Source organism: Tachypleus tridentatus, chromosome 6, assembly GCF_004210375.1.
Source record: "Tachypleus tridentatus isolate NWPU-2018 chromosome 6, ASM421037v1, whole genome shotgun sequence".
Lineage (NCBI taxonomy): Eukaryota > Metazoa > Arthropoda > Merostomata > Xiphosura > Limulidae > Tachypleus > Tachypleus tridentatus.
The window spans coordinates 112,626,953-112,641,973 of NC_134830.1; the positions used below are offsets into that span (position 1 = coordinate 112,626,953).

General features: G+C 31.7%; 1 protein-coding gene across 8 annotated transcripts in view; it reads right to left on the reverse strand.

Moving 5' to 3' along the window:
* Positions 1-11,887, reverse strand: part of Dhc98D (Dynein heavy chain at 89D) — a 157,299-nt gene extending 145,412 nt beyond the window's left edge. For 7 of the 8 annotated variants that reach the window (XR_013029508.1, XR_013029509.1, XR_013029510.1 and 4 more), the window contains exons 1-7: positions 11,112-11,887; positions 10,186-10,341; positions 9,350-9,447; positions 8,128-8,352; positions 2,926-3,009; positions 2,600-2,815; positions 1,473-1,727 (exon numbers count right to left, since the gene is read on the reverse strand). Coding sequence is in view for 5 of the 8 variants with exons in the window: in XM_076507017.1 (XP_076363132.1) it covers positions 1,473-1,727; positions 2,600-2,815; positions 2,926-3,009; positions 8,128-8,352; positions 9,350-9,447; positions 10,186-10,341; positions 11,112-11,328 (1,251 nt within the window). In the remaining 3 variants the exon portion in view is untranslated. The remainder of the gene's footprint in view (positions 1-1,472; positions 1,728-2,599; positions 2,816-2,925; positions 3,010-8,127; positions 8,353-9,349; positions 9,448-10,185; positions 10,342-11,111) is intronic. The other variant, XM_076507016.1, reaches the window with a different exon arrangement.
* Between the last annotated feature and the right edge of the window lie 3,134 nt (positions 11,888-15,021).

Below are 15,021 nucleotides of genomic sequence, written 5' to 3' on the forward strand. Positions count from 1 at the left end.
ATGTAACAGATGTATCTTTTCTGACAGAATGAAAAAAATTACATCAAAACATTAATGTATCTTAAATCATAGTCTCAAATATATTATATTTACTTTATATTACAATCTAGCACCTTGTCAAATGTTACATTTGTAAAATTTAAATTATAATTTTCATATTATGTCATAAGTAGTTGTTAGGTAAGTATATTTTTTTGGAAATAAGAAACTACCACGAGGTAAAATTTATGAATTTTCAAACCTAAAATTTGTGCAGAAGTATTTTTTGGACCATAAATTAGCCTTGATAAAAACTGTGTTTTTATATATATATACACATGTATTTTTATATATGTGTATGTATGTATGCATGTGTATTTTCTACCTTTTCACTTAAAATACTGGGTAATGTATTAATGCCTTTGAGTTTTTTTATATCAAGTATCATTTTTTGTTGTGATCTGAAAAAAGAACATAGTGTTAAAAAATATAATAGGCCTAACACTAATGTTTTGTGAAAGTGTTTTTAATAAATACTACTCTATTTTTTTAAACTGAGTAAAATAGGTATTGATCAAAACAGGTTTTTAAATAGTTATAAATGTTATTTCATTTTTTACAATCAGTTTTAGGAAAATTCTACTCATTTCATAATTAAACCACAATAACAAAAACATTCACAATCTTATAAGTAAAAGTTTGAAAACAAACAAAAAACCATTAGTTATTCACTTTAGGAATTATTACTTTAACATACATTTATAATGATCAAGTGTTTTGTTATTAATTACAAGTAACATTTATCAAATTCTAAATATAGCTTTGGTTTTACTTTTACTAGTTGTAAAGCAAAAAGCTACAAAATGGGCTATCTGTGCTCTGTCCACTTTGAGTATCAAAACCCAATTTTTAGAATTCTAAGCCCATTGACTTGCTACTGAGCCGTGATGGGTATTCACTATAATCAAATACACTCAGAGATTTGCTATAAAAAAGTTACAAAGTTTCTAAGTGATATGGTTATTTACTTTTTCACATCAATAATTTCACGTTCACTTTTTAAAACTGAACTAGACCTTGAGAAGCAAGGATCTACTAAAGAAATAAATTTATTAGATAGCAGTCACTGTTACACAAACATATTTATATAAAATCTAAGAACATTGATCTAGAATAAAACAAGATCAACAACAGACTTAAATTTTCTTAATGAGAGTCAACAGTTAGGTAAATTTAATATATATTTATTTATACACTAATTATGTAATTAATCAATAAATTGACAGGTGTTCCAGTTATGAAAACCGGGAGTGCTCAAAAATTTAACAGTTCTCATTGAAATCATATTTTGTTTATTATAAATTTGTTATCTAAACAAACAAGGATATTCTGTATTATTCCCAAATGCAGTTACTTATAAGGTGAGAACCACATATGTGTATATATATTTATATTTCTTACAACTATGGAAAATAGAATCTAACATGTAATACCTTTAAGTGATGTTCCAGTGTGGCTAGAAATTTCACATTATCTTTAGCTTCTAGCATGTGTTTCTCAGCTGCTTTGCAATGGAACAAAAAACTTGGTACTACAGAACTGTCTCCATGCTGTAAGATATCCACCACTCTCTGAACTGTATGCTGTTTGAGTTGCTCAGTGAGAGCTGTGAAACCAGAGTATTTCCCTCTCCAAAGCACCACTTCTGCTGTAGGTCCTTGTTCTGCAGCACCCTGTAATAAAGAACCCTAAAATCTGATTGGTTAATTCAGAGTAAATAAAGAGTACTGAGTACTGACAATTATAAATTCAAATTGTTAGTAGCATTTAATCTTGTGAGCTACTTAATATTTTCAAGATATAATGTAGCACCAAAAACTAACTCATTGAGCAAATGATGTTACACCCACACAAGTGAATGCTGAACACAGTGCTCCACAATAAACTTAGCTATTTCAAACACACTGCGTTTTTTTAACCAAACAGCTACACTAACTCAATTATGTTAGCTGCACTAACTGTCATAGTTATAACATTCCTACAGCTAAAATTGCTGTAGATCTTGAGGAACTTTATTGCCACTTGAACCTTTCACCTTCCAATCCATAATCTGATATTTGACCACTAGGGCATAGTTATAGGTCATGTAACTGCTGTGACATAAAAGTGTTAGCACCTAAAATTAAATCATACATTAATTTTATTTTTTCTTATTTCACCTCCTCGCTACTTTAGCAATTTAGTTTCCTTAACAATTTTTAAAAAAAAAGTGGTTGTATGAGCAAATATTTTTCAAAAGCTAATTCCACTCATGAACAAGCCTTACAAGAAATATCTGGAAACACCTAAATTGCCAGTTAATTTTCCAAAGTTTACTGATATTTCAGTTTTTACTTAATCTACATTATTCAAAATTCAATATACTTTAATAACATATGTAACAAAAGAAATATAACACATTATTAAGTTTCAGAAATGGTATAATTAGCATCCTCAGTACATAACAAAAATATAACAAATATAATATCATGTAAGAATGTATTTTTATTATTTATCCTAAACTTAAAAGAGTATTGTAGAACTATGAAGGAATATGATAAGAGTACTTGAAAGCTCTGACCTGATTAATTAATTCCTGTAGATGAGCAGAAATTGCCTTATCCCATGAAGTCATAGTATCCTCCAGGTGAGCCACAAGACCACTATCCTGTGCTAGTTCTTCAACTGTTTTTTCAGAGGGAAGGGCTGGTAACTTCAAGTGAACCTTGTGTTCTAACTGTTGCAGTACTCGCTCCATTGCCAACAAAAACATCTTCAGAGATCCCATAAAGTCTTCCTGATAACAGTTGATATGGATAACTTTATTTAACACACAGAATGTTGAAAATAATACTTTTAAAACACTATATCAAGATATCAAAATTACAAAGCAACTAAGTTTCTTACCTGAACCTTAAAGACAGCTTGATCAGACACAACAGACTCAGAGCACAAACCTTCTCTTCTAATAGTTAACAGAGGGTAGTACAGCTATAAGATCATGAAAAAGGGATAAATAATCTGAAGTGTTATTCTTTTCCAGGATAAATTACAAAGTTTCAAACATTAGTGTAGCTACTTAAAGTTGTTTCAAGTTATTAACACCATTATACTGAATAAGAACTTTTTTTTTTCAATCATGAAAAAACTAACATCATAATGTACATATTATATACTATCAAGTATAAGTTATGTCTCGGAATAGAAACCTGAAGTATTTCTTCTCTATAACAGAGAGTTTGTTTACACAAAACTTAATAAAAATGGCCTTAGGTTAAAAATTATTTAATTAAAAAATAAAGCTTCCAAGACCTGAAGTATCTCTTCTCTATAACAGAGAGTTTGTTTGTACAAAACTTAATAAAATGGCTTTAGGTTGAAAAAACTCTTTCCTTAACAAATAAAGCATTCAAGAGTGAAAAAAGAATTTTACTACAAATCACAAGTGAGTTACATCACAAAAGTGGATAATATCTCTTTGAAACAACTAAGTTTACAGGCATATTTGAATTTCTTTGTGACTCAAAATCCTTCTGGAGAATCATCACAACAGCTTCCTACGTATTTAAAGTTTTTTGTGTGTTTTGTTTGCTACCTCTACTCCTGAGCTATTCTAATCAAATAGTAGAAATTCATCACCACTTTTGTAGTACACCCACAACACCAAAGCTATTGTTGTTTACTTAGTGCAAAGCTACAAAATGAACTATCTGTATTCTGTCCCCTGTGGGATATCAAACTCTTGTAAGTCTGTAAGTTTACCACTGAGCCACCAAGACAAAGAGGGATAGCCTCCAAAGTAAGGAAAACAATTTTTGTTGAAATGTAACACTAATCATGGACCACTGGATTCATGTTGCAGCATGCTAACCAATAGGCCACTCTCATCCAATTTTAAATTATATTTTATATAGCTTGGCTTAAAGGATGAGACAGCTGAGAAGAACCAACAGGTCTCTTGTTGTCCCTAAACATTATGTTATGTTAGGATCATAACTGAAACACCCAATCCCTATGAACAAACCAAAGGTAACATCTGGATGCTGTAAAAATCCAGATACGAAGTTAAGTATCTGAAAAGTTGATCTTGATTACTCATAGACCTGGAGTGAACAACCATCAAAGAGCAAGAAAAGACTACATTGTGATATATTGGAGGTTGATAAAGCAGTTGAGATTGTAGAGATCAATAACAGGATGCAAATCCAGTCTACTTGGGAACAACAAACAGCCAAGAAGAAAAACCTGAAGAAGGGTGAAACACTTGTTCTATAAAGCCCTTGTTCAAGAGATCTTGAAAAGATGGCAAGAAAGTAGATCCCAAGGAGGAAGGAAAATGAAAGCAAGGGATACATGGAAGGGGAAGGAATGGATCAATGAAGATACATTTCTTCTGTTAAAATTTAAAAACCCCAAGTGTTAGTGGCAAATAAGAATCACAAATAAGCAAACCAGGCCAACTGTGCCCCCACAGAGTCAGAACCCATGATATAGTCAAGGGAAAATCCAGTGATGGCCAATTTATCAACTCACTTCAGAAATGTGGGAAGATGACAATGGTAGAGGAGAGGTTGCAGAGGGAGGAGACATTGGAAAAAGGAGCAAGAGAGGATCAATAAAGATAACAAACAGGGAAGGAAGAGAGAAACATTAATATGCAGGCTCCATACAAGTCTCTATATTTAGGAAGATTCCCAAAAACTGACTGGTGCAAGAATGGCACCAGACATAGACCACATTAATAGGAAGCAAGTAGCAATATCTGTGACAAAAGGGTATCCCTGTGAAGATCCTAAGAACAAAAGAATCATGTATGAAGAGACAAAGTTAATAGAAGATAAGGATGCTAATACAGAGAGAAGAAGGGTATGTGTATCTATTGCAATCCTTCAGGAGAACAGTGAATAGCCTCAAATATTAAGTGAATAGAAAAATATAATTGAGGATGGTAGTGAGGGTGTCATAGACAAAAGAGCAGAGCTAGAGAAAACTGTAGTGTAGTACTAAGATTGAAACCCCATGCCTAAATCAGAGACTGAGGTATGATCATCTAAAAAACTGAAATTCCAACCTATGATTTACAAAACATGGGGGATGAGATATGCTGACACCCAAGCACAATCATGTAAGAAACTGTTTAGCATGGACTTGAATATCAGGTTATGGGAGAAAACTGAGTAACCTGAGGTTGGAGCAGAATGAGGAAGGAAGGAAGAAAAATCATAATACACAGAAGAAAGAGGTAATGTACCTGAGAATTCATGTTTAAAATACAAACAAAAGATGAGGTAGATTGTGAGAGGTAGAACAAAAGCAGGATGTGGAAAAAGGCTGTCCAAATCTTCCTTTTCACAAACAGATGATCCAGGGAAAGAGAGATTTAACTGGCAACATAATAGATGATTGCTTGGAATGCACAAAAGCCAAGACCTTCTCCATCAAAAGTGTGGAACCCAAAACCTCAGAAATAGTAAGTTTTGCTGGTTCAGTAGTGGCAGGAGCAAAATTTAGGGCAACTGCACATTGTAATGCCAAATTGAGAAGTGATGAGAGTGCTCTACAGTACAGTAGGTGTCAGCTAGTCAACTATACTAGAATGACGTTTCTACTATAGGTGAAATCACATGAGAATAGGTGGTAGCATCAAGGCTAGTGGTGAATGAAAACTGTGCAAATAAGGAGTAGCACAAGTCGAGAGAAGCTATTATGCAAGTGGAGATATATAACATAATGTAATGTTTAGGGATAAAGGGGACCTGTTGGTCCTTCTCGGACTTTGTTAATAATAATAATAAAGCCAGCCCTTATCATTCATATATTGATTATTTTATTTCATGACACTCTTAAGGCTGTTCCCTCTAAATTATACTTATAATTCAAATTATGATAACACATATGCAATATCCTGCTTTTATCATAATTAAAACCAATCTGCCAATGATTTGCCTAACTCACTAAATGATCAAAATTCTTTTGTAAAGCAGCAGCATCCTATTCACAGCCAGCAACACCAAATATCTTGATATCATCAGCAAATTTAAGTAACTTATTGACCATTCCTTTATCTGTGTCATTGATGTAAATCAAAATGCTTTCTGAAAATCCAGATATACCCTCATCTACATAAGCAGTAACATTTTCAAAGCATGTCAAGATTTGTAAAGCAAGATTTTCTCTTACTGAAACCATGTTGACTATCTGATAAAATTCTAAACATTGTGAAATGACTTTGCAAAGCATCTTTCATCAGCCTTTCCAAAACTTTTCCTGCAACTGATGTAAGACTAATAGGCCTATAATTACTGGAACAACTTCTATTACTTCCCTTGAAGGTAGGAGTGGCATTAACTAATTTCCAATCTGTTTGTACTCGTCCATTATTCAAGAACTTACAAAAAAAATTGTGTAAAGTGATTCAAATACCCAATCCTTTACAGCCTTTAAAACCCTCAGAGAAATATTGTCTGGCACAGGAGCCTTGTCATTCTTTAAACTTCCTAATATCTTACTGGAACTTTTAGTTTTCTTTATTGAGCAATATTATTGGCCAAAATGATGATGATTTAGTCCATTTTTTTAAATCTTCAATGAACCAAATCAACAGATCAAAACTACTTCAACAATTCTTGAAAACATTGCTGTTATAGTTTGAAATGCAAATATTTATCTTGTAAATGTAAAACACACAGATATTAAAAATGTTTAGCATACTCTTGTTGTGGTTGCAAATGTGACAAATTAATTACTGGTTAATTAAGTGAGAGGTGTGGTGAAATACAACCAAAAAGTATATTTATAACAACTAATAATGCAATAAATGGTAAAAGAAAACAACCTCAAGCAGCTTACAATACAAATATTGTGAATATCAATGATGAAGTTAAATATAATAAAAATGATGATGTGGAATCTTTTGGTAACAATATTTTGATTTTAACTGAAATTAGTAATGATGACTAAGAAAAAGAATGTGTCAGTAAAAATATACAAAAAATGTATATATCAAAATTGCTTCTTTAATGAGAAATTTACCATGTCAAGAATCATGTGAAAGTGAATCCTTTAATTCTATTAATAGAGCAAGTCATATAATGAACTTCAGCATTTCATTACTAAATAAAATATGCTCTATTATCTTACCAAATGATATATACCAATTATTGCCTAATATAGGAAAACAAGCTGTAAAAGATAGCATATAAACCAAATAAATTATGTCATGTTTGTTTGTTTGTTTTTGAAATTTCGCACAAAGCTACTCGAGGGCTATCTGTGCTAGCCGTCCCTAATTTAGCAGTGTAAGACTAGAGGGAAGGCAGCTAGTCATCACCACCCACCGCCAACTCTTGGGCTACTCTTTTACCAACGAATAGTGGGATTGACCGTCACATTATACGCCCCCACGGCTGGGAGGGCGAGCATGTTTAGCGCTACACGGGCGCGAACCGGCGACCCTCGGATTACGAGTCACACGCCTTATGCGCTTGGCCATGCCAGGCCACCAAATTATGTCAAGTAAAACAGTTAAAGAAAAATATAACTGAAAAACAATTAAAACTTTTGCTACATTCTGTCTAGTGAAAAGTATTATTGACTTTGCTGTGTTCTTCAATACTGAATGACAATTTTATTGTTTTGTATAAAATCAACATCTAAACCAAATAAACTACTTGATGTTTTAGTTTAATACAGTATCTTGTAAATGCATCCCTAATGAGGTGATGTTTACATTTGAAGTTCTAGCTATCCAATATTTTTAATATATAGCTAATATTGGTTGGTACTTTGATTTTCACATAGTGACATCTTCATCTATAATTAATATTGTGCTCTAAAAAATATGTGAAGTTCTTGCCATAAGAACTTTCATTCAGTATTATTTCTGCAATTGCATTCCAAGACCAATTTGATGATTTTAGTACAAAATGTCACCGATTTGCCCCATCCAGCAGACATTAAATGAATTATGTTCATACAAAAATTTGCATCAGTTACATGATAGAAATATTTTAATTACATGTTGTTAAATATTATTGCTGTAGAAAAGTATACTAAGCGATAAAATAATGCATAAAAATTCAACTAAATTTTAAAGGCTATAAGACAAACCTTGGAAATGACCTGATACATCATCAACACTGCATGCCCATTAAGTAGGCCAATATCAAAGAACTTAGGCATCAGTTCCTTAGCTTCTTCTACAGTAGAAGGTTCAGTTACAGGGTCTGATGAGGATCGTAAAAGATACACACAGTTGTAGTTAAGTGCTTCTTCAGGTGGTAGTCCTGAACACATGTAAAGCTGCATTTTTCTAATCAACTGCTTAATAAACCTCTATGAAAAATGAAGATTAAAGTACATGAAAATAAATCAAGGTATGAAACTTATACCTCATAATAAAGTAACATAAAATGAATGTCAAATCAGTGTTTGTGTACTTCTTACTCTAACCACAAAATAATGTAGCCCAAAAATATGAAGATGTTACAATCAACACAACCCAGTATCTTCTGGCTGTATACATTAAGTATCCAAATTACACTGTAGGGCATTTTAGGTGAGAATTAGACTTTCCAATTCTCAGCCCAGTATATTAACCACAAGGATATGCCTGACCCATTGGTTAACATGGGTACAAGGATTGTAATAAGTTGATGCTGACCATATTCTTATAAATGTACTTCAAATGAATGTAACATAGTTATCAAATTGGTATCTGATATCAGTGTCATAAACATAATACACCTTTTTTTAAATCAGTGATTTTTATAATTTGTAGAATCTTCATGGTACTGTCTGTTTCATGAAGAGGATTTACTTTGTAAGTCAATAAATATTAAGAAATTTGAAGTAGCTAGCTCATTCACAGGTTTGTTAGTTTCATTAAAAAAACAAACAAAGCTATAAATGTTATTCCTTCCTAAACTTATCACCTAAAAGTAAACTCACTGATACTCAACTGCTCATCTTATAGATATCCTTAATATTCTCTAGTTGTTTGAAACGTGTGATTTTAAGTACATTCACTAAAGCTTTATATTTAATGTTTACACACCTGTAAATACTTATATTTATCAAGTATGAGTTTCTTTCTGCTTCAATAAAGTGTAATAAGGAAATTTACATTTTTTCAGTTATTTTCTTAAAAATATATAAGATGAATTTTGCTTTTCTCATCCATCTTCAAATTTTAGTTACTAGCCATTGGTGACAAGGCAAGGTTTTACAGAATGCACAAGCCAGTTTATGATCATTTCACTTGTAAACATTTTAACTAAGATAACCCGATTATTTCTCTGATTATTGGAATATAAAAAATTACAAAAGAAACCTTTTTAGGAGGTTCTTCTTCCTGTTCTTCTGTATTTGTTTCCAGTTTTACAGATTCCTCATGAAGGTCCTCATTCTCAAGTATATTCTGGCTAGTTTCTGTGAAAATAAAATAAAAAAAATAGCTGAGGTGACTAAAAAAAAGTAAAATAACTTTAAATCAATATTTATAACACATTTCATGATTGTTAAATTCAGAGTTTTCAATCTAGATACCAAATAGATATGATATGATTCACATAAAGGTACAAAGCATGTTTTTTTCAAATCATTATTTTTTCAAAATACACTGTATTCATTGTTGCTTAAAATTTATTTTAGAATGCATTATAAAAAATAGTTTTAAATTGTGAATAACTGATGAATCCATTTTTTACAATGATCACACATTTTACTATGAAAAAGTCTAATAAGAATTATATCATGTTTAAAAAATTATGTCATTATAAGCTAAGCAAAATTATATTCTAGAAATGCTTTCTTTAAAATTCATAATTTGTATTTAGCTTAAATGTCTTGACTAAAATCCTACCAATAATGCAGCAATGATATTGATAAGTAATCATCTCCACTTTTACAATATTCTGTTAAGTATACTTTCCACAGTGCATTGACAAAGTTTGTCACTGTCTTTTGTATTAAAAAGTAATCCAACTTTATACAGAATTATCTTCTTGTTAATAATATTTGGAATACTTTTATAAAATGAAAGAGTGTTGCTTTTTGTAGATTCTTTCACAGTAAAATAACTATGTGAATAAAAGAAAATGTTTTACTATTTGCTATGATTTATGATAAACCACAAAATCCAGTACTTACATGTAAAGTTACTCTTACCATTAGTAGAATCACTGATTTTTGGCTTTTCTAAGGTTGAAGACTCTGATGACAATGATGAATGCCTCTTTGATGATAAAGATAAATTCTCATTTTCTTTGGCTGCCTCTTCATTCTTCTCTACTTCAACAAATTCATTATCAACTTCAGGAGCACCTTGATCCAAAACATGCATAACCAAGTGAAACCCCATATATATATTCATAATTACTTTTTAAAAAATCCTAGTGCAGACTGTTCATCATTGTAAGATGTACACAATTGTTCATTTTAAGTTCAATACAAGAGTATTATTTAGTTTATATTGTGTGAGCTTTAAAGTACATTATTTTTAGAAATGATAAGTTATGACAAGTTTCCTGACATAATTGTCTAAATATCAGTTGTTGTGTAGTTCATGTTACTCAAACCTTCTGAATTATTCTCATTGATTTAGAAAAGTATTATTACATCATAACATCTCATAGTTTGCAGAAATTTCTAGGCCTGAGTCAAGCAATATATATACACATGTAGCTGACCAAGTTAGTGAAAATAAAAGTGAAGTTAGACTGAATGTGAGTTTAACTATAAGGGGCAAAGCCTAAAATGAGTTTCACAGCCTCTACTGTAATAACAGAGATAAAAGAGAACAATCTGTCTTGTCAAAGGGTGTTCTAAAGTAAGAGAACATGCCAATGTGGAATCTGATGAAAAGGAAACAATTGGTCTCTTAAAATATACAGTACATATTAAATTTTTCATTATGCTTGCAAATCATTGTATCTCATACATACAAGTTAACATTTATTTATTCATGCTTGCTACATATAAGAAAAATCAAACCATTTTTTTCATTTACTTTAAATCTACGAAAGTTGTCCTCTGATGTGTAAAAATCTAAAAAAAAAAGTTAAATGAAAAGGAGCAAGAAAATTTGTACTTACTACTCTCAATTTCCACTTCAATTTCTGTTTCTACTTCTTTACAATAAAAAAACATCAAGAATTTATCTTCTTTGGTACCAGTATCTAACACATTAACAATTTCCTTGTGAAAATGTTTATTTTCACGTGTTAACAGTTCAGTGAACACATCTTCATCTGTTATATTAAGTGCGTTGTATACAACACGCTGTATCCACAGAATACGAATATCATCCATGTTTTATTTGAGACACTGGCAGGTGAAAGCAAATATTCCTAACTTGGTAACAGTGCAAAAATTTCTGCTCTTGTAATTTAGCTTACATTCAATTTAACTTGACAGGATTCACTTCTACATCTAGTCATACTCCTAACATCCTGTATAACATGTACTGAATTTGGAAAACATTACACAATTTACGTTCAAAACTAGTGACAGTGGTATTATATGGTGTAACTGTAAATTTTGAAATTTGTCTCTCTTACATTATTAGTATTTAATACTACAGTAAATATGATATGCGTTACTTCTCTATTGCTTTAGTTATGGATTAAATTAGTGTGCTGCATCGTTAATCATTTCACAACATCCAGCTGTTCTGCCTGCAGTGTGAAGAATAAAAATACGATTACATGTATCTCATCTTTCTTCAATCCAATTTTGCGTTAAATAAACCTATAACTGAAAATGCATAAGTAATTACAGAATAGTATTCAAGAAACAAGTTTCAAATATCTTTCGGTCATGTTCTTTGGAAAGTAAACATACAAATATTTCTGTCGTTCAAGCAATTCATGTCTACTAGTAATGACATCTAACGCGACTTTGATGATTGAATTTAATAAACTGTTAAAATATTAAAACAATAAAAAAATTACCATAAGATTAGCTGAAATAAAAATTTAAATTTCAAACACTTATTAACGAGTTTACTGTCAAGCAAATTCAAACTTTAATAACTCATAATAACATTTTACAATACACACAAGTAATAACAATAATAAAGTTTATAGAAAATTAGCATTAGATTACACTGTCGTAGTTGTCATGGTAACATAACACCAAAACAAACAATTTTCACTACGGATGACAGCTTACAGTGGGTAGTCGCAAAAAATAAATCACAATTTAATTTAACCAATAAAACAACACTGCATAAACCAGTTATAACAACATAATCATAAAGAACAAATTACTGATAACGAAATTATTTCTTTTAAATAACTATGACAAATACTAACTCGAAAACATGGAATAAATATTGATATTGGTTTCTATTAAATGTAAATAAAGTAACGACCTATATTTTCATTGACTCAATATTTCGTTATTACAACTTCGTTAAAGATATTTACATTAATAGTTTTATAACAAACTCTTGTTCGCATTAAACAAAGAAGAAGAATAGTATCAATATGTACTTCGTTTTCATTGAAGGAACAAAAATAAAACAAACACTAAAAATATACAACAAAAGCCCACCTAACAACAAAACATTTACAAAATGCAATTTAACTGATATTCTGGCTTTTAAGGCCCGGCATGGCCTAGCGCGTAAGGCGTGTGACTCGTAATCCGAGGGTCGCGGGTTCGCGCCCGCGTCACGCTAAACATGCTCGCCCTCCCAGCCGTGGGGGCGTATAATGTGACGGTCAATCCCACTATTCGTTGGTAAAAGAGTAGCCCAAGAGTTGGCGGTGGGTGGTGATGACTAGCTGCCTTCCCTCTAGTCTTACACTGCTAAATTAGGGACGGCTAGCACAGATAGCCCTTGAGTAGCTTTGTGCGAAATTCCCAAACAAACAAACAAAAGGCTTTTATCAAAATGAAATGAGACGTAAGTTAAAGGTGCGATTAAGCTAACACCAAAAATCTCCCTCTTCATTTATTTTTTAACAAGTGAAAGAAGAAATCACAGTTTAAATTTTAATTGCGTATATGTTCTCTCGTGGTTTGACTGTTTTTCATCGTTTCAAATAGCAAATCCAGCTTTTGTAGCTCATAAAAAGAGAAATGTAATGCGAGTGATGCTAAACTGCTTTGTTTTGTTGTATTTAAAAACTATCACCCACTGTTTGAGTTAAAGCAAAATTTTGGCTTTTGATTTTGCTCAAGCTATTTTGGTTACACATCATGTATTTTTGTGTGCTACATCAATCCAAGACAACAACACTGCAATAATTATTATTTAAATAGATTTTTAAAAGGAAGCAACTCATCAGATATTCTTAATATGACGCACATGGTCAAGAAAAGTATATGGAAATTGAAATTGTTTTACCCTTCAAGCTGGCAACTATATGTTTTTCGTTTGTTTGTAAACAAAAAGTTACACAATGGACTATATACATTGTACCTACCCCAGATATTAGTTAGTTAGTTATCACCATTAGATTCCATCTAGGAACATAGGGCCGCAATCGTTTACGGATTCTTCAACAAGTATTTAAGTGAGTAGGTTGTTAGCCCCTAATTTAGTAGTGTAAGACTAGAGGGAAGGCAGCTAGTCATCACCACCCACCGCCAACTCTTGGGCTACTCTTTTACCAACGAATAGTGGGATTGACCGTCACCTTATGACGCTCCCACGGCTGAAAGGGAGATCCTTTTTGGCGCGACCGGGATTCGAACCCGTAACCTTCAGATTACGAGTCGCACGCCTTACGCGCTAGGCCATGCCAGGCACACCCCAGATATTAAAACACGTATATTAATATGTATTGCTGCGCCATTGTAGGATCATGTGAGGAAGAACGAGAAGTAGAAGTGGCAATGAATGGTACTCTTTTCTGACCTGATCTACGTAAAATGAACAATGAGGAGAGGGACTATGTGAAGGGGAGGATTTCATATTTTATTTTTTTTAATCCGTGTTCTTTCTCAATCAATGTTAGTGTTGCATGCTTTAAAGAATAAATATTTATCTACAAGTAAAAAAAGTAACAGCTTTTTTTTTAACTGGAAGCAGTTTGAATTCGTTACTTCTCCTCGTTAGCACTAAAATTATTTGCGAGACATAAAGTAAAGACTTATTCGTTGACGCTAGTTATTCGCGCTAACAACTTTAAGTTGTTTTCCTCAGCAGCAAATAATGGTGAAATACAGGTTATTTTGAGAATAATTTAACAGTAGATTTTTATGTTTTTGAAATGAAACCTTTTCACGTTGAACGCCTCTCTTCACATTAAAATCACTAAGAAAATAATAGTTGCATCAATTATTAATTATTACAAGACAAAGAGAGAGATTACTAAATTTTTTAATTTTTCTGGAAACTTCGCGTTTTTTTCGAATCAAACGTTGGCAAAGTTGGTGAACGAACAATTCTAGACTTGTTTTGGAGGCGAACAATGTTTAGGATGAAGATAAATATTTGCAATTTTTAATTCTAGAAAAGAATAATACGCATGCACCTTTTATTACTTAAGAGCAAATTAAATTAATAGAAAAGATCACCAGTTTTGTTTCGTCTTTTTGTTTTTTTGGCTACAAAAGTACCGTTTTGTTGAAAAATAAAAACGACTTATTATTACAAATATTGTTTCAAAGAACATAATCCCTTAAGGGCCTCCTCTGTCCAGTTCAGATCCTGTGGCTTCCAGCAGTTTTAGATTACAACGTATGTGCTTTCATATGTTTTATTGATAAACGTGTAGTAACGTTTAATGAACTAAGAATTAATTGATTTCTGTCATTATTTTCAACATATGTTCCTTTAATAAGTGGGTGCCCCTATAGTGTAATGCAGCAGCGTGAAACCAATATAATCTAAGTATATTTCCAAATGCTCTTTTGAATCTAAATAATTCTGATATAATTTAATGCCCGCGATTAATCTTAAATTTTGCGTATTAAAAACATGTCTGACAGTTCCTGTTAACATAACTTACATCTTAGATTTTTTCTGTTTCTGATATGACACATTACCTC